Source organism: Musa acuminata, chromosome BXJ1-9, assembly GCF_036884655.1.
Source record: "Musa acuminata AAA Group cultivar baxijiao chromosome BXJ1-9, Cavendish_Baxijiao_AAA, whole genome shotgun sequence".
NCBI classification, from domain to species: Eukaryota; Viridiplantae; Streptophyta; class Magnoliopsida; order Zingiberales; family Musaceae; genus Musa; species Musa acuminata.
Window position 1 is genome coordinate 40806002 of NC_088335.1, and position 19514 is coordinate 40825515.

A 19514-nucleotide genomic window follows, 5' to 3' on the forward strand; every position below is an offset into this window, starting at 1 on the left:
CGCTTTTGTTTTCAGTTTAGAACTCGATGGTTTCGGCTTTGAACCGGAATCTCCTATTTTAATTTTTATATTTTTTTAAATACTTCTCTAATCAAAATAGATAAAACTAATTAATTGTAATCTAATTTCTAGAACTCGATTCTAATTCAAAACCATTACCCTGATTCATTATTATTTTGAAAGGTTTCGAAATAAATTGGGATCAATATATACCTCGATCGCACATTGAATGTGAGTCGATGAGCTTGATTGACATGTTAGCATAGGACATTTCATCTCCTAGGCTAATTTTGATTATTGTTAGAAACATTATGCATATCTTAATAAATTTTGTTGAGAGAAAACAACAAAGCATATTAGAACGTCCAGATAATTGTATTTTTTATTGTAGGCTTGGCCTATAGATTTGGATGTTTTTGTTCTCTGAGACAGAACGATGAAAGTTATAGTGTTTTAATATAATGTTTTAGTGTTTTTCTCTTGAAAAAAGAACATGCGGAGCCAAGAACAATTAGAATTGAGAAACATATTAGAGAAATATTATATTTTTACTAAAACATCCCCACCCATTTTGTTGTCATCCATAAGTCCAAATTAGGATCAAAAGAAACATTTTCTATGCTTGTCTAATTCAAAGAAGATTTAAATTGTATCGGATATTCGAATTGATTTATACATTATTAAATAAGTGATGGATGTTTGGTTTGAATCCAAGCATCATGTATATCAACTATCTGATGTAATAAAAAAGTAAAAGAAAAAATCAAAATTTTGTGATTCGCATGCGTGGAAACAATGAGAGTTGACTGAGTCTCTAATTGATGGGCAACCATATGTTATTATGACACAAAAATCAGGAAGCAGTACTCTACGACGCTTGTGGACCTAAATGATTCAAGCTTGAAGTGGGATGTAGACTTATTAAGGACATCACATGATTGAGTAAGACATGCAAAGTATTAATTTAATTACATTTGTCCCAATAGATTGGACTTAATAGAACAATTATCTCCATATCGCTACTATAAATAATTTATAAGAGATGGGATGGAGAAAGAATGATGGTTGGATGGAGATGAGAAGGGTAACGGAGGAAAAGAGTGTAGCCAAAAGAAAGAAGTGATTGCATGATAGAAGCTAATATCAAATAATAAAAAGTAAGATTTAAATTAAAAATATTTAAGTAATGTTAATTATATTTAAAAGTAAACGATCATTTTCTTTCTCAAGTTAAATCTTTTAATATCAAAATCGACATAAATACACTATTAAATAAATAATAAAAAATATTTAAGTTAAAGGGTATCTAAGTAATTTTAGGTATATTTACAAATAATGATTACAATGACGCCAATACCAAAACTGCAACAGTTACGAGCTTCGCGAAGGCATCAGATAATGTGAAATCAAGACCGATTTCTAACGCCTTCTTATCCACGTGGATGAATTGACTTCTGCAGTCAACGAGGACGATCAGTGAGATCACGGAGAAGAAATAGCATTCTCCGAAGCTCCACAACTCCGGCGTGCCTCTTTATTAACACAGAAAGGATCTCCATTCATTCTTCACCAGGCTAAATCTCTGTTTGATTCCGTCCATCTGATGAGAAGAGCAAGAGAAGCAGTTCTTCGGATGCTTCTGACACTTGCAGCAGCTGCAGCAACTGTTACGGTAAGTAACTTTTTTAGCCGTGGCCTCGGGGCCGTCGCGGCTTGGTTCGGGTCCGGAAGGCGGTGATCTCCGTTGGGGCGCTCCTCGAGGTCTCCCGGTGGCCGAGCTCGGTGGTTCGGGTCGGGAGGTCGGTTCGGCAGTTCGGGTCGGCGGTTCGGATCGGCGGCTCGGGTCGGGAGGCAGCTCCGCTGCAGCTTCGGGAAGAGGCGACACCGTCTCGCACCTGCACACAGGTCGGGCCGGGAGCTCGGCCCGACCCCTCCGACGATCAAGTTAGAGAAAGATGTGGAGGGGATTGTGGATGAGGCAGAAGAAGAGCCTCTGAGTGTTTTGTGTCTGAGTGAGTTCCCCCCCTCTGCTTAGGACTCAGGGGTATTTATAGAGGAGGTTTTATGTTGGCGTCTGACATTGTCACTAGGGCTGCGTGGGAGACCGGGGGATCGCAGGGTATGGGCGAGCTTCAACCGTTACCTGCTTCTATCGCGTCCGGCTGTGCTGGGTCAACTGAGGGGGCTGTGGGCTCAGTGAGGCTGACGCCCGGACGCAGACCGTCACCCTCATTGCTCCCCCTGGGGCGCCGCGCCTGTCCACGTGCGGGGGACGTTGCCGGGAGCGGGGAACGTTGCGCGTGAGGCCGAGTGGCCGAGGCAGCGAGGCTGCTAGCTGGCTGCGCGTGAGGCCGAGGAGCCGAGGCAGCGAGGCAGCAAGGCAGCAAGGCAGTAAGGCAGCGTGTTGGCTGCGCATGAGGCCGAGTGGCCGAGGCTGCAAGGCAGCGTGTTGGCTGCGCATGAGGCCGAGTGGCCGAGGCTGCAAGGCAGCGTGTTGGCTGCGCATGAGGTGGGGCCTGCCGTTTTTTGTCATATCATATGCCCCCCCCCCCCCGAAAGGAGCTATGCGTCGGTTCTTGCATGCAGGGGGTCCGATGCATGGCTTTTTACTTCAGGTGGGCTGGTCATGCATATCCGAGGCGTATGATGTAAGCGGGCTAGCCGCGCGGACGTGTCTCGTGCAACATGGGGCCGAGGTGCGCAACTCAGTCAGGAAGCCGAGCAGGGTTGGACTCGGGGCCGATGGAGCCGATGAGGGCTGAGGAGCACAGCGTAGGCGGGGTGACCGCGCAGGTGTGGTCCCGGGATGGCGTAGAGCCGAGGGCCGAGGAGCACAACGCAGGCGGTTTGACCGCGCAGGTATGGTCTCGGGAGGCGTAAAGCCGAGGGTCGAGGAGCACAACGCCGGCGGGGTGACCGTGTAGGTGTGATCTCGAGAGGCGTAGAGCCGAGGGTCGAGGAGCACAACGCCGGCGGGGTGACCGCGCAGGTGTGATCTCGAGAGGCGTAGAGCCGAGGGCCGAGGTGCACAACGCAGGCGGGGTGACCGCGTAGGTGTGATCTCGGGAGGCGTAGAGCCGAGGGCCGAGGAGCACAACGCAGGCGGGGTGACCGCGCAGGTGTGGTCCCGGGATGGCGTAGAGCCGAGGGCCGAGGAGCACAACGCAGGCGGGGTGACCGCGCAGGTGTGGTCTCGGGATGGCGTAGAGCCGAGGGCCGAGGAGCACAACGCAGGCGGGGTGACCGCGCAGGTGTGGTCTCGGGATGGCGTAGAGCTAAGGGCCGAGGAGCACAACGCAGGCGGTTTGACCGTGTAGGTGTGATCTCGAGAGGCGTAGAGCCGAGGGTCGAGGAGCACAACGCCGGCGGGGTGACCGCGCAGGTGTGATCTCGAGAGGCGTAGAGCCGAGGGCCGAGGTGCACAACGCAGGCGGGGTGACCGCGTAGGTGTGATCTCGGGAGGCGTAGAGCCGAGGGCCGAGGAGCACAACGCCGGCGGGGTGACCGCGCAGGTGTGATCTCGAGAGGCGTAGAGCCGAGGGCCGAGGTGCACAACGCAGGCGGGGTGACCGCGTAGGTGTGATCTCGGGAGGCGTAGAGCCGAGGGCCGAGGAGCACAACGCAGGCGGGGTGACCGCGCAGGTGTGGTCCCGGGATGGCGTAGAGCCGAGGGCCGAGGAGCACAACGCAGGCGGGGTGACCGCGCAGGTGTGGTCTCGGGATGGCGTAGAGCCGAGGGCCGAGGAGCACAACGCAGGCGGGGTGACCGCGCAGGTGTGGTCTCGGGATGGCGTAGAGCCGAGGGCCGAGGAGCACATCGTAGGCGGGTTGGCCGCGCAGGTGTGGTCTCGGGATGGCGTAGAGCCGAGGGCCGAGGAGCACAACGCAGGCGGGGTGACCGCGCAGGTGTGGTCTCGGGATGGCGTAGAGCCGAGGGCCGAGGAGCACAACGTAGGCGGGTTGGCCGCGCAGGTGTGGTCTCGGGATGGCGTAGAGCCGAGGGGATGGCGTAGAGCCGAGGGCCGAGGAGCACAACGTAGGCGGGTTGGCCGCGCAGGTGTGGTCTCGGTATGGCGTAGAGCCGAGGGCCGAGGAGCACAACGCAGGCGGGGTGACCGCGCAGGTGTGGTCTCGGGATGGCGTAGAGCCGAGGGTCGAGGAGCACAACGCAGGCGGGGTGACCGCGCAGGTGTGGTCTCGGGATGGCGTAGAGCCGAAGAGCCGAGGAACACGACGCAGGCGGGGTGACCGCGCTGGTGTGTTCTCAGGTTGGCGTAAAGCCGAAGAGCCGAGGAGCACGACGCAGGCAGGTTGGCCGCGCTGGTGTGATCTCGGGATGGCGTAGAGCCGAAGAGCCGAGGAGCACGACGCAGGCGGGGTGACCGCGCAAGCGTGGTCTCGGGTGGTACGGAGCCAAAGGGGGTGTCCTCGAGCATTAAGCGACCGAGGAGGCCTCGGGCATTATGCGACCGAGGTGGCGACCTCGGGCATTACGCGACCGAGGTGGTGGCCTCGGCAAGCATGGAGCCGAGGCACTCGGCGCAGGCAGGCTGCGGCCGAGGGATGTAACCCAGGTGGGCAAGGTAGTGGATATGGCCGAGGAGTTCGGCGCGGGCAGGCTAGTCGTGCAGACGTGTCTCGGGGTTTATGGAGCCGAGGGGCACGACGCGGGCGTACTGGCGGCACTGGTCTGTCTCGGGAACAAGGAACCAAGGAGCACGACGCAGGCGGCTGGCGGCGCAGGTGTGGTCTCGGGCATTACGCGACCGAGGAGCACGACGCAGGCGGGCAGACCGCGCAGGCGTGGTCGCAAGGGCCATGCGACCGAGTAGCACGACGCAAGCGGGCAGGACGCGAGGACGTGGACTCGGGCACCATGCGGCCGAGGTACACGATAGAGGCGGACAGGCCGCGCCGAGGTAGTTCTCGACAGTGATTGGCCGAGGTGCTCGGTGCAGGCAGGCTGCGACCGAGGGACACCGCTCAGGCGGGCAGGCCGCGTTGAGGTGGGGTTTCAGCAGAGAGTTGCCGAGTTGCTCGGTGCAGGCAGGCTGCGACCGAGGTACACCGCTCAGGGGGGCAGGCCGCGCTGAGGTGGGATTTCGGCAGAGAGTTGCCGAGGTGCTCGGTGCAGGCAGGCTGCGACCGAGGTACACCGCTCAAGGGGGCAGGCCGCGCTGAGGTGGGATTTCGGCAGAGAGTTGCCGAGGTGCTCGGTGCAGGCAGGCTGCGACCGAGGTGGTGGGCTCGGCAAGCATGGAGCCGAGGCGTTTGGCGCAGGCAAGCCGCGGTCGAGGGGCGTGGACCAGGTGGATAGGGCCGTGGAGTTCGGCACGGGCAGGCTGGCCGCGCAGACGTGTCCCGGGGTTTATGGAGCCGAGGGGCACGACGCGGGCGTACTGGCGGCACTGGTCTGTCTCGGGAACATGGAGCCAAGGAGCACGACGCAGGCGGGGTGACCGCGCAGGCGTGGTCGCGAGGGTCATGCGACCGAGTAGCACGATCAGGCGGGCAGGACGCTAGGACGCGGCCTCGGGCACCACGCGGCCGAGGAACACGACAGGCGGTCGGGCCGTGCTGAGGTGGGTCTCGACAGAGATTGGCCGAGGTGCTCGGTGCAGGCAGGCTGCGACCGAGGGACACCGCTCAGGCGGACAGGCCGCGCCGAGGTAGATCTCGGTAGTGATTGGCCGAGGTGCTCGGTGCAGGCAGGCTGCGATCGAGGGACACCGCTCAGGCGGGCAGGCCGCGCTGAGGTGGGATTTCGGCAGAGAGTTGCCGAGGTGCTCGGTGCAGGCAGGCTGCGACTGAGGTACACCGCTCAGGGGGGCAAGCCACGCTGAGGTGGGATTTCGGCAGAGAGTTGCCGAGGTGCTCGGTGTAGGCAGGCTGCGACCGAGGTGGTGGGCTCGGCAAGAATGGAGCCGAGGCGTTCGGCGCAGGCAAGCCGCGGTCGAGGGGCGTGGACCAGGTGGATAGGGCCGTGGAGTTCGGCACGGGCAGGCTGGCCGCGCAGACGTGTCCCGGGGTTTATGGAGCCGAGGGGCACGACGCGGGCGTACTGGCGGCACTGGTCTGTCTCGGGAACATAGAGCCAAAGAGCACGACGCAGGCGGGGTGACCGCGCAGGCGTGGTCGCGAGGGTCATGCGACCGAGTAGCACAATCAGGCGGGCAGGACGCTAGGACGCGGCCTCGGGCACCACGCGGCCGAGGAACACGACAGGCGGTCGGGCCGTGCCGAGGTGGGTCTCGGCAGAGATTGGCCGAGGTGCTCGGTGCAGGCAGGCTGCGACCGAGGGACACCGCTCAGGCGGACAGGCCGCGCCGAGGTAGATCTCGGCAGTGATTGGCCGAGGTGCTCGGTGCAGGCAGGCTGCGACCGAGGGACACCGCTCAGGCAGGCAGGCCGCGCTGAGGTGAGATTTCGGCAGAGAGTTGCCGAGGTGCTCAGTGCAGGCAGGCTGCGACCGAGGTACACCGCTCAGGGGGGCAGGCCGCGCCGAGGTAGATCTCGGCAGTGATTGGCCGAGGTGCTCGGTGCAGGCAGGCTGCGACCGAGGGACACCGCTCAGGCGGGCAGGCCGCGCTGAGGTGGGATTTCGGTAGAGAGTTGCTGAGGTGCTCGGTGCAGGCAGGCTGCGACCGAGGTAGTGGGCTGCTTGCTGCGCATGAGGCCGAGTGGCCGAGGCAGCGTGCTGGCTGCACACGGGGCCGAGGGGCCGAGGCAGCGCGCTGTTTGCTGCGCATGAGGCCGAGGAGCCGAGGCAGCGAGGCTGCTAGGCAGCGTGCTACTTGCTGCGCATGAGGCCGAGGAGCCGAGGCAGCGAGGCTGCTAGGCAGCATGCTACTTGCTGCGCATGAGGCCGAGTGGCCGAGGCAGCGAGGCTGCTAGGCAGCGTGCTACTTGCTGCGCATGAGGCCGAGTGGCCGAGGCAGCGAGGCTGCTTGCTGGCTGCGCATGAGGCCGAGTGGCCGAGGCAGCGTGTTGGCTGCTTGCTGGCTGCGCGTGAGGCCGAGGAGCCGAGGTAGCGAGGCAGCAGCGTGTTGGAGTGAACAGAGCTTACCTTAACAGGGTTCTTGGGGGAGAAGAAGGACGACCTCCAGTTGTTGATGAGGCCTTCATCAATGATGACGAAGCCTTGGATGTAGTCGAACCTTTCGTTCCGGTGGGCGCTGTGGAGCGAGACGAGGAGCTCCTGGTCTCTAGTGAAGGCCGCGAAGTCGGAGTACAGTACTCGGATCCATCTCACCCCGTGAGGAGTTGTCTCCAGTGCAATCCGGGCTCTGATGATGATCCCAAACTGTCCCTGACCACCGAGAACTCCATGGAACAGCTCTGAGTTCTGCTCTTCTGAGCATGTTATCAGCTCGCCCTTGCCTGTGACCATATCGAGCTCGTGGACATTGCTGATCTGAGGTCCGTGGTGAAAGGCTTGCCCGCTTACGCCGGCGTTGGAGAGGGTGCTGCCGACCGACAAGTAGAGGTAGTCGGTCCACGACTTGGGCGCGAGGCCGTCGTTGGCTAGCGTCCAGTTCAACACATCGACCTGGAGATCACCCCCCGAGGCGTCGACATAGTGCTCGCCCGTGGACGGCGAGCACGTCGGCTCCGGGCGGGGCGCGATCCGGCCGCGACTCATCTGGACCACGACGCCGTCCGGCGAGAGCGTCTGGCCCTTGATCGAGTGGCCGTGTCCCCTAGCGGAGACCGGCAACCAGCGGGCCGCGCGCGTGGGACCGAGGGGCCGACGCGGGCGGAGGTGCGCGGGGGCCGAGCCGCGCGCGTGGGGGCCGAGGAGCCGGGACGCGCGGGCTGGCCGCGCGCGTGGGGCCGAGGCAGGCGAGGCGCGCGGGGCCGAGCCGCGCGCTTGGCCGAGGAGCCGAGACCGGCCCCAGAAGTCGCTGCTGCTGGTGCAGGTCGGCTGCAGTGGAGCGACTAAGGAGAAAGCTAATGTACCGTCGTTTCCGGGGCCCTCCTTCTAGCGCTATTATGTTACGGTAAGTAACTTTTTTAGCCGTGGCCTCGGGGCCGTCGCGGCTTGGTTCGGGTCCGGAAGGCGGTGATCTCCGTTGGGGCGCTCCTCGAGGTCTCCCGGCGGCCGAGCTCGGTGGTTCGGGTCGGGAGGTCGGTTCGGCAGTTCGGATCGGCGGTTCGGATCGGCGGCTCGGGTCGGGAGGCAGCTCCGCTGCAGCTTCGGGAAGAGGCGACACCGTCTCGCACCTGCACACAGGTCGGGCCGGGAGCTCGGCCCGACCCCTCCGACGATCAAGTTAGAGAAAGATGTGGAGGGGATTGTGGATGAGGCAGAAGAAGAGCCTCTGAGTGTTTTGTGTCTGAGTGAGTTCCCCCCCTCTGCTTAGGACTCAGGGGTATTTATAGAGGAGGTTTGATGTTGGCGTCTGACATTGCCACTGGGGCTGCGTGGGAGACCGGGGGATCGCAGGGTATGGGCGAGCTTCAACCGTTACCTGCTTCTATCGCGTCCGGCTGTGCTGGGTCAACTGAGGGGGCTGTGGGCTCAGTGAGGCTGACGCCCGGACGCAGACCGTCACCCTCATTGCTCCCCCTGGGGCGCCGCGCCTGTCCACGTGCGGGGGACGTTGCCGGGAGCGGGGAACGTTGCGCGTGAGGCCGAGTGGCCGAGGCAGCGAGGCTGCTAGCTGGCTGCGCGTGAGGCCGAGGAGCCGAGGCAGCGAGGCAGCAAGGCAGTAAGGCAGCGTGTTGGCTGCGCATGAGGCCGAGTGGCCGAGGCTGCAAGGCAGCGTGTTGGCTGCGCATGAGGTGGGGCCTGCCGTTTTTTGTCATATCAGCAACAGCGACGAATGCAGAAACCTCAAACTGCTCGGACAAGTGCGGCCAAGTGCTTGTCCAGTATCCCTTCGGCATCGAGCCAGGTTGCTACAGAGTTGGATTCGCCATCACATGCGACCGCTCGGATGGCAACTCCCCCAAAGCTTTCCTCGGCACGAGCGACATCGAGGTGACCGAGATCTCGCTGCTGCACGGCCAGTCTCGCGTGAAGGCTCAAGTAAGTTGGGAGTGCTACAACGAGACCGCCGTGGAGAGCACCAACTCCAACTTACCATCCAAAAGCTTCGATGTCAATGGAGTGTACAAGATCTCCGACGACCGCAACAAGTTCACTCTCATCGGTTGCAACTCAATGGCATATCTACAAAGCCAGCAGACGGCCGACGGCCCCTATCCGTATGTATACTATACTGGTTGCTTATCGTACTGCGAAGATACAAGCAAAGTCATCAATGGGGTTTGCAATGGCATAGGATGCTGCCAAACCAGCATCCCGTCAGGCCTCAGTGACACTTCCTTCTCTTTCACTGCATATTCCCATCGATATTTTTTGAGCTTTAGTCCATGTAGCTACGTTTTCATTGTTGATCAAGACTACTACTCATTTAGCGCCACCGATTTAACCATGGACACAAACAAATCCATGCCGCTGTGGCTGGATTGGGCAGTCAGAGATGCTGCAACATGCGAGGAGGCGAAGGGCTCTGATAATTATGCATGCCGAAGTCAAAACAGTGTGTGCAACAAGGCCAGGAGTGGTGCAGGTTACCTTTGTAATTGCTCACAAGGATACCAAGGCAACCCCTATCTTGTCGATGGATGCCAAGGTTAGATCTTGTTGATGAATCCTAATAGGTTTTGTGAAACTCGCTTAAGTTTGAGAACTAATTCTTCCTTTGGTAGATATCGATGAGTGTATGCTACCGGAGAAGTATCCTTGCTATGGAGTCTGCAGTAATCTCCCAGGAAGCTACCATTGCACATGCCCACCTGGCAAGCGTGGTGACCCATTTAATGGACCATGTGTCCTCAGCAGCCTATTTGTTACGAAGATTGTCATAGGTAATTCTTTGATCTCTATATTATTTCCACACGACTTTGAGATGATGATAAAGATTTGGTAATTCTTTTTCTGTTCATTCAACGGTCTGGCTCACTCACAACCTGTCGTCTAAGAAAATATTTCTCTGTGTTCTCATCTTATGTCTCTTCACCATTGACTAACAATTCGCTTTGCACAATATAGGTGTCTCTTCTGCCTTGTTTGCGACGCTGGCTCTCATTTCTGCAATGCTTATAACACGTTCAAAGAGGAGGCACGCAAGGGAAAAGGAGAAGCTTTTGAAAGAGATATCGAACGGGAGGATACTGTCAATGCAAATGGATACATTGACTGTGTTTACACTGCAAGATCTACAGCGGGCAACGGACAACTTCCACTACAGCAGAGTACTTGGACGCGGAGGCCACGGTGTGGTTTACAGAGGAGTTCTGGAGGACCGACGAGAGGTGGCTATCAAGAAGACTCTGCTGACCATCGAGGCACAGAATGGAGAAGCCATGGAGGTACGACAGAAGGAGTTCTTGAACGAGTTAAAGATTCTGACACAGATCAACCACAGGAACGTGGTGAGACTCTTTGGATGTTGTTTGGAGGAGAAGATTCCATTGCTGGTCTATGAATTCGTTCCCAACGGCACCCTCTCCCACTTCATTCATAAAAGAGATCCTAATCCATCGGTCCCCTTGGAAGTTGTTCTCAAGATCGCAGTGGAATCCGCAGAAGCGCTTGCTTATTTGCATTCATCAACATCTCGTGCAATCAGTCACGGGGACGTGAAGCCCAGCAACATACTCCTGGATGACAAATTGATGGCGAAGGTGTCGGATTTTGGAGCGTCGACACTGCTGCTAACTGATAGAACTCAGACTGTGAGCTTGGTGCAAGGAACTATTGGCTATGTAGACCCTGATTTCATGGAAACAAGGCGCCTGACTGCAAAAACTGATGTATACAGCTTTGGAGTCGTCCTCCTGGAACTAGTCACCAGGAAGAAGGCAGTCTTGGATGATGCTTCAGGTGTGCGCGAGTTGGCATTGATGAGCAGGGAGGAGCTTCTTCATATTTTGGATGAGCAGTTTGTGCGTGAGGGAGGAATGGTTTTGCTGGAGAAGGTCGTCGAGCTTGCACTTCAGTGTCTTCGTCGTCGAAGGGATGAGAGACCAGACATGAAGCGGGTGGCGGAGAAGCTACGGAAGTTTATACGAATCCGGCAGCATCAGAGGGGAGAACTTTACACGGATGAAATAGACACAGGGTATCTTATACCGGATTCTTCTATCTACCACAGTTTCGATAGAACACTGATGCAAGGGATGGGATCTCGAAGACCTAGTCCTGTTTAGCATTCTTTTGCACTTCCGTCTTCGTGTTGGTTTCCTATGTGTCTCAAAATAAAGGACAGTATAATATATATATATATAATTTCAAAAATAGAATATATTACCTATACCGTCAAAGTACAAAAAGTGCTCGATAGATCAGAATGTATAAGACGTACTAACTGAGAGCGTCAAGTCATTAAGATGAAGTTTTAGTTAATCTAGCGTGACTAGCTAATCAATTAGTATGCTCATTTTCTTCTTTATATACTTAGTGATCAACAAGAAATCATAAAATTCTAACAAAAACCGAATATCAGGTTCTTAGTGTCACGACTATCCTAAATAGAATCTAAACAAACATATCTCATAATTCAATTCTAAGTGCAGCATCGTCGACAACTCCTCAATTGGGTTCAACTGCAGATACACACTATAGAATCCACCAAGCAACTGATCTGTCTTCTTCACAAGAGCGCAACATTGGCCGCCTCACCATTGCCGCATCCTCATTCTCTAGTCTCTCAAATCGTAGCTTTGCCACCAACGGCGAAGCCATTAGATGACATCCCAAATGCTATAGTCCCATTGGACGACACCTCCAAAGTCCTTGAGCTCCAACATTGTCGCACAAATTTCTATTGTAGCTCTAGCTCCAATGAGCAGTAGCACCACCCCTACCACTTCGATGACTCCAAAGAGCAGCACTACTACACTCGCCACAACTGTAAAGGCTCACCGGTGTGATTTGTCTCCCTGTTGCGTGGCCTCTAACGTTGTGCTCATTGTTGAATATCAGATTTTGATGATGAAATTAATTGATAAGTGTTTATGATTTGATCTGTATTTTGAGTGACGTATGATGCTTCAATTAGGGAGAGATAATTAAAGTAAGAAGAATAATGTTAGCTGGAGGAAAACATGTCAAATGATTGGATGTCGGGCCGAAGGATCGGTCGATGTATCGATAGAAGACTTCAGGCCATAGATTTGAGCATTGGGCCAAGAAGAGCGGATATTGAGCCAAGGATATTGGAGTTACGGAGTCAACTAGCCGATTGGGCAATAGGCCGCAAGAGAGATGATGCACCGAAGAATCAGACGTAAAGTCGATGGACCAATGACATGTCAGACAACATGATTCAAGCTTAGTAATAATTATCTAGATCGAAGTATATTTTTACATGTGTAGGATTAACTACAATAGCAAGGCATAAAGCATTATGAAGTCCTAGAGTCAAGAACGCGATTTCGTTGGGAGTTCGAGAGTTCATTGGAAGTCCGGACGTTCTATTACGGACGGTTGTCGCGCTCCTGCAATAACTCCGTTCAACGAACCGTTCGTCGCTCACATCCACATGTACAGCCTCTTGGCAGCATGTTTTCCCTTGGTTTTGAGTCATTTTGTTTGTAAAAATGTAAGTTCGAACAAGTTGCAGCGTTACCAAGCGACCACTCACCGAACTAAGCAAAACAGCTCCGTTTTCGTGTGCCATGGGCTGTTTTCTGCGGTCCACCTCCACTCACCAAAACGTCAGCCATCTCAGCCCCTTTGAATCCCCCGGGTGGCACAGGGCTGGATGAGGCTTCGGTATAGTATCGGGCGTTGAACAACCTTTCATAAGTTCACACGTTACCTTGATGGGAACTTGTTGTCGTGCCCGGCACCCGGTGAGCAACTGTTTGTAGACTTGCAGCTGTTCATTCAATCCTCTAAAGTCCTTGTTTTCCCCCTCTCCCTCTTTTCTCTTGTGCATGCAAGGTGCTCGCTGAATTGCTTGTAAAACTTTCCCTTTTCGCGAGACGTTGGGACTTGTTCGTCGCTCGTTTTTCGAACTAATCAACTTTCTATTTTTACAGGTCCTTCGGGACCTGCGAGAGGTTACAAGTGGGCTGATCTTTGCAGACGTAAATCGAAGGGTAAAGTGCAACTTAGGCAACGCAAGCTAAGTTCGTGTCTTTGCCGCAAGGGTGCCTCGCGACTTAGGCAACGCAAGCTAAGTTCGCGTCTTGACCGCAAGGGTGCCTCACGCCTTAGGCAATTCCAACTAAGGCCGTGACATTATGGTATCAGAGCGGGCAAGCACTTCGAGCGAGCAACGAAGGAACTTCGCAACTTCGCCGTGGCAAAGCATCGTGGCAAATTAAGCAAGACGGGGCGAGTCGGACCCTTGCCCCAAGCAGCCGTAGGTGGGCTGCATATGCATACTCGCTCTCATGCTGTTGGAGCCGCTCAAAAGGAGCACGACAGCGAACATGATGAGCGAGAAGTTGGCTACTCTCCGCGAGCAGAGGAGGCACAATTTGGAGTGCCAACTGGGAAAAAGAGTCATAAGGAGAGACTCACAACGGTGGAAACCCGCTTAGATGTTCTTGATGTTGGGCTGGCAGCCCACAGATTCAGCCCATAGTGGGCTTGGGCAGCCCACAGCCTACACCCCCTCTTAACCTAACCCTAATTAATATTAGGGGGGTGTGGTGGCTGCGTTTTGGAGGCAGAAAAAGGCATAAATAGGGCAGCAACGTGGGAGAAGAAGAAAGCCACGGGATTCCAAAAAAAAGGAGGAAAACAAGGTAGAAAAGGAAGAGAAAGAAAGGGAAGAAGAAAAGGACAACGTAGAGAGGCTGTTCTCAATCATCTAGCAGTGTTCTATCTCAAGTTAGATCAAATCTACAGTAGACTCTTACTGTGATTACTTGAGGAGGTTTTAGATATTGTGGGCAATGACGTGATCCTTGTATCCCAGTTATTCTCTTGAGATTGTTGCTAGGGTTTTGGGCAAGAGATTGAGATTTATATATTCATTATTCTCATAGTGGATTATCTCTAGTTTTCCCCGTGGTTTTTACCCTTCACATTGAAGGGGTTTTCCACGTATATCCTGGTGTTCTGTTTGATTGTGGTTCCATTTAATTCCGCTACATATCATGGCCTGCTAGTATTTGTTCATATACAAAGGTTATTCTTGTTTATATCCCCATCAACTGGTATCAGAGCAAAGGGTTTTAGTGATTTAATTTTTGTATTTAAATATGGAGGCCAGTAATGTTTCTCATATGATTAATTTAATTGAAAAAAATTGGATGATATGGAAACCAAGAATGAAAGATCTCTTGTATTGCAAAGATTTGTATGGACCTTTGCAAGGGGATAGTGCAAAACCCATAACTATGACAGATGATGAGTGGAAGAGGTTAGATCGAAAAACAATTGGATTTATTCGATAGTGGCTTGATGATAGTATCTTTCACCATGTTTCTATTGAAATTTCTGTATATTTTATTTGGAAAAAGTTGGAAAGTCTCTATGAAAGAAAAACAGCTGGCAAAAAGCTTTTTTGATCAGAAAACTTGTGAACCTAAAATATAGAGAGGGTGCTTCTATTGCTGAACATTTGAATAAAATACAAAGTATACTAACCAGTTATCCTCTATGAAAATGTCTCTTGATGATGAGTTGTAGGCATTATTACTTCTTAGTTCATTACTAGAAAGTTGGGAGACACTGGTGGTTTCTCTCAGTAATTCTACGCTAGATGGTGTTGTCACCATGAGTCAAGTAACAAGCAATTTGTTGAATGAGGAGTTGAGAAGAAAGAGTTCGGCAACATCTCAGAATGATTCACAGGCACTTATCTCAAATAACAGAGGAAGGTCAAAGTCTAGAAGCAGTTCACGCATAGGTAGAAGCAAGTCAAGATAAAAAAAAAAAATATTGTTTGCTATAATTATGGTGAGAAAGGGCATTACAAGAACCAATGTAAGCAACCTAAGAAGAGCAAGAAAAAGGGAAAAGAAGTGGAGTCTATAGAGTCAAAAGATAATATCATAGCTACAATACAGGGTGGTGATTATTTGATTTTGTCTCCTTCTGATGATATTTTTTCTTGTGTGTGTCAGGATCTTGAGTAGGTGATTGACACAGGTGCTTCTTATCATGCTACACCACGGAGGAAGTTTTTTACTACATACAGGTCTGGAAATTTTGGTGTTGTCATGATGAGCAACTATGGCACAGCAGACATCATAGGCATGGGTGATATCCATTTAAAGATCAACCTTGGCTGCAAGTTGGTGCTTAAGGATGTGAGGCATGTGGTTGACTTGAGGCTAAATCTAATTTCAGTTGGAAGGCTAGATGATGAAGATTATGAAAGAAGATTTCACAAAGGGCAATGGAAGCTTAGTAAGGGTTCTCTTGTTATAGCTAATGGAAAGAAATGTCATACTTTATACAGGTTGCAGGCTAAAGCTTATGGTGAGTAGTTAAATGCTACAGAAAAAGACTTCAGCATGGAGTTGTGGCATAGGCGACTGGGACACATGAGCGAGAAGGGGCTGCAAGCTCTTTCCAAGAGAGAGGTATTACCAGACCTCAGAGGTATATATCTGAACCCTTGTATTGATTGTTTGGCAGGTAAACAACATAGAGTTTCATTTACTAGTTCTGCTTTGTCTAGAAAAATGCATGTCTTAGACCGTGTTTATACAGATGTATGTGGTCCTTTGAGGACAAAAACTCCTGGTGGATCTATTGATGTTCTTGGTATAAGTGGTGCACTTTATTTTGTCACTTTTATAGATGATTTTTTCAGGAAAGTTTGGGCCTATGCTTTGAAGACTAAAGATCAGGTGATTAATGTCTTCAAAAAGTTTCATACCAGGGTTGAAAGGGAGACAGAAAGGCAATTGAAATGCATAAGATCAGATAATGGTGGTGAGTATACAGGATTATTTAATGACTATTGCAGGTCACATGGGATCCAACATGAGGTGACAGTTCCTGGTACACCTTAGCGTAATGCAATTGTAGAGAGGATGAACCGCACCATCATGGAAAAGATCAGATGTATGCTTTCACAGGCCAAGCTACCCAAAAAGTTTTGGGATGAGGCTTTGAGGACTGCAGTTGATGTGATCAACTTATCACCATGTACAACCCTAGATGGTAATGTTGCAGAGCATGTATGGTCAGGGAAAGATGTTTCCTACAAGCATTTGAGAGTGTTTGGTTATCGTGCATTTGCACATGTTCCAGATAATGAGAGGTCCAAGCTGGATGGTAAGACTAAAGAATGTATTTTTCTTGGCTACTCACGTGATCATTTTGGTTACAAGCTTTGGGATCCAGAAAAGCAGAAGATGTTTAGAAGCAGAGATGTAGTCTTCTTTGAGGATCAAACTTTTGAAGATTTGAAGAAGAAGGCACCAGCCAATACTTCTACAGAAGGATTAGCAGATTGTGACCCAATTATTCCTCCAGTATATCAGGGTGATGGGGGAGATATGCAGGAAGATGGTGTAGAGCCTAACGTTGATCTACCTGTAGGACATGTTGAGCAAGAAGAAGTAGGAGAGCAAGTTCCAGCAGAACCTCAGTTGAGAAGATCTTCTAGACAACGTCAACCTTCCAGAAGATACTCTACATATGAGTATGTGATGCTTACTGATGTAGGTGAACTAGAGAGTTACCAGGAAGCAGTTGAAAGTGAGCAGAAAGAGAAGTGGTTAGTTGTTATGCAGGAAGAGATGGATGCTCTTCAGAAGAACCACACTTATGATTTGGTACTGCTACCAAATGGAATGAAGACTCAAGAATATTGTTCTCAACCAAAGTACAAAGCTAGATTGGTTGTGAAAGGCTTTGGTCAAAAGAAAGGTATTGACTTTGAAGAGATATTTTCTCCTATTGTTAAAATGTCTTCTATTCGTGTTGCTTTTGGTATTGCTGCTAGCCAGGACTTGGAGGTTGAGCAGTTATATGTGAAGACAACTTTCCTTCATGGTGATTTAGAGGAGAAAATTTATATGGAGCAACCAGAAGGCTTCAAAGTCAAAGGTAAAGAGAACTTTGTCTGAAAATTGAAGAAGAGCTTGTATGGGCTAAATCAAGCTCCAAGACAGTGGTACAGAAAGTTTGATTCATTTATGACAGAAAATGGATACAAAAGAACGGCTTCAGATCATTGTGTGTATGGTTTGGTGAGGATTTTATTATTCTCTTACTTTATATTGATGACATGCTTATTCTTGGGAAAGATATATCTAAAATTGACAGGTTGAAGAAGGAACTAAGTGAGTCTTTTACAATGAAGGGCATGGGGCCAGCAAAGCAAATACTAGATATGCAGATTTCTCGTGATAGGAAAAATAAGAAGATTTGGTTGTCACAGGAGAAATACATCGAAAAGATATTGGAAAGATTCAGTATGAGCAATGCAAAACCAGTTGGTTCTCCTCTTGCTGGTCACTTCAAGTTGTGCTCAGAACAGAGTCTGTCAAGTGATGAGGAGAAGGAGAAAATGCAAAAGGTTCCCTATGCTTCAGCAGTTGGAAGTTTAATGTATGCAATGGTATGTATGAGGCCAGACATCGCATATGTAGTTGGTGTTACTAGCAGATTTCTTGCAAATCCAGGCAAAGAGCACTGGGCAACAGTGAAGTTGATTTTTAGATATCTCAGAGGGAGCTCTAAGGTTTGTTTAAGCTTTGGAGGTGAACCACATGTGTTGATAGGTTACACAGATGCAGATATAGCAAGAGATATAGATACGAGAAAGTCTACTTTAGGTTATATACCTACTTTTGCAGGGGGAGCTATGTCATGGCAATCCAGGTTGCAAAGGTGTATTGCTCTCTCTACCACAGAAGCAGAATATATTGCTGCTACAGAGGTATGCAAAGAAATGTTATGGATAAAAGAATTCTTACAAGAATTGGGGCTGAAACAGAAAAATTATATGGTGCATTGTGACAGCCAGAGTGCCATCTATTTGTGTAAGAACCCAATGTTTCATTCCAAGTCAAAACATATAGATGTCAGATACCACTGGATTCAAAATGTATTTGAAGAAAAGCAGTTGCAGCTTCAGAAAATTCACACAGATGACAACGGAGCAGACATATTGACAAAAACTTTACTAAAAAAAAGACAGGAAATACACCGATAGCTGGTCGGCATGGCTTCACATTGAGGAGTCATGGGATAGCCTCCCTTATGGGCTGAAGGGGGAGGTTGTTGGGCTGGTAGCCCACAGATTCAGCCCATAGTGGGCTTGGGCAGCCTACAGATTCAGCCCATAGTGGGCTTGGGCAGCCCACAGCCTACACCCCCTCTTAACCTAACCCTAATTAACATTAGGGGGGCGTGGTGACTGCGTTTTGGAGGCAAAAAAAGACATAAATAGGGCAGCAATGTGGGAGAAGAAAAAAGCCACGGGATTCCAAAAAAACGGAGGAAAATAAGGCAGAAAAGGAAGAGAAAGAAAGGGAAGAAGAAAAGGACAACGCAAAGAGGCTGTTCTCAATCATCTAGCAGTGTTCTATCTCAAGTTAGATTAAATCTACAGTAGACTCTTACTATGATTACTTGAGAAGGTTTTAGATATTGTGGGCAGTGACGTGATCCTTGTATCCCAGTTATTCTCTTGAGATTGTTGCTAGGGTTTAGAGCAAGAGATTGAGATTTGTATATTCATTATTCTCATAGTGGATTATCTCTAGTTTGCCCCGTGGTTTTTAGCCTTCACATTGAAGGGGTTTTTCACGTATATCTTAGTGTTTTGTTTGATTGTGGTTCCATTTAATTCCGCTGCATATCATGGCCTGCTAGTATTTGTTCATATACAAAGGTTATTCCTATTTATATCCCCATCACTTGAAGCGAGCATGGAGGAACTCTACCATGGCCAACAAAGGCTTGTTGGGATAGAGAGCTTGCAAGAGGAAGCAGAGTCTAGGATCGATAAGGTCGAGGCCCTAGTCGACCGACTGTCTGATGACACCAAAGACTCCGTGCAACACTTACAAGATGTTATGGCGGAACTCACTTCAAAGGTGGCCATGCTCACAAGTGCACTAAATGCGGGAGAAAGCAACACCCACGTTGCACCACCACAAAACTTGAGGGCACCCGAGCCTCATGGTTATGGAGGGGCCAGAGATGCCAAAGAGCTCGAGAATTTTCTGTTTTACATGGAATAATACTTTCGAGCTACGAGGCCCGATTTTGAAGATCCCAAAGTTTCTATAGCAACGATGTATCTGAATGGAGATGTGAAACTTTGGTGGCGAACCCGTTGGGAGGAGATCCAACAAGGTCGGTGTCGGATTGACACTTGGGGGGACTTGAAGCAGGAGTTGAGAACTCGGTTCCTACCGGAGAACACAGAGTTCGTCATAAGAAGGAAGTTGAGACAACTCCGCCAGAGTACTTCCATCTGAGACTACGTGAAACAATTTTCTGCGCTAATACTGGACAAATAGGACATGTCCGAGAAGGACAAGCTGTTCAGCTTTCTCAATGGTTTGAAGCCATG

General features: G+C 51.0%; 2 protein-coding genes across 2 annotated transcripts; one reads left to right on the top strand and one right to left on the bottom strand.

Annotated features, from left to right (window-relative positions):
• Window positions 1–5821: 5821 nt before the first annotated feature.
• Window positions 5822–7642, bottom strand: LOC135594114 (cytokinin dehydrogenase 5-like). The gene is made up of 2 exons (XM_065084532.1): window positions 7067–7642; window positions 5822–6070 (listed from the first exon to the last, which is right to left on the bottom strand). Exons 1-2 carry the CDS (start codon window positions 7640–7642, stop codon window positions 5822–5824), a joined length of 825 nt encoding a protein of 274 aa, XP_064940604.1.
• Window positions 7643–8187: 545 nt separating this feature from the next.
• LOC135593540 (wall-associated receptor kinase 5-like) lies at window positions 8188–11222 on the top strand. The gene is made up of 3 exons (XM_065083664.1): window positions 8188–9641; window positions 9718–9876; window positions 10061–11222. The coding sequence occupies exons 1-3, from the start codon at window positions 8735–8737 to the stop codon at window positions 11218–11220; spliced, it is 2226 nt and encodes a 741-aa protein (XP_064939736.1). The 5' UTR covers window positions 8188–8734; the 3' UTR covers window positions 11221–11222.
• The last annotated feature ends 8292 nt before the right edge of the window (window positions 11223–19514 follow it).

Bases quoted from the DNA above. Each gene is read 5' to 3' on its own strand.
- LOC135594114 (XM_065084532.1), bottom strand. From the start codon at position 7,642: ATGAGTCGCGGCCGGATCGCGCCCCGCCCGGAGCCGACGTGCTCGCCG. The intron at 6,071-7,066 runs GTAAGCTCTGTT...GAGACAGACCAG, and splicing joins CCCCCAAGAACCCTGTTAAG to TGCCGCCAGTACGCCCGCGT.
- LOC135593540 (XM_065083664.1), top strand. From the start codon at position 8,735: ATGAGGCCGAGTGGCCGAGGCTGCAAGGCAGCGTGTTGGCTGCGCATG. The intron at 9,642-9,717 runs GTTAGATCTTGT...TTCCTTTGGTAG, and splicing joins TCTTGTCGATGGATGCCAAG to ATATCGATGAGTGTATGCTA. The intron at 9,877-10,060 runs GTAATTCTTTGA...TGCACAATATAG, and splicing joins TGTTACGAAGATTGTCATAG to GTGTCTCTTCTGCCTTGTTT.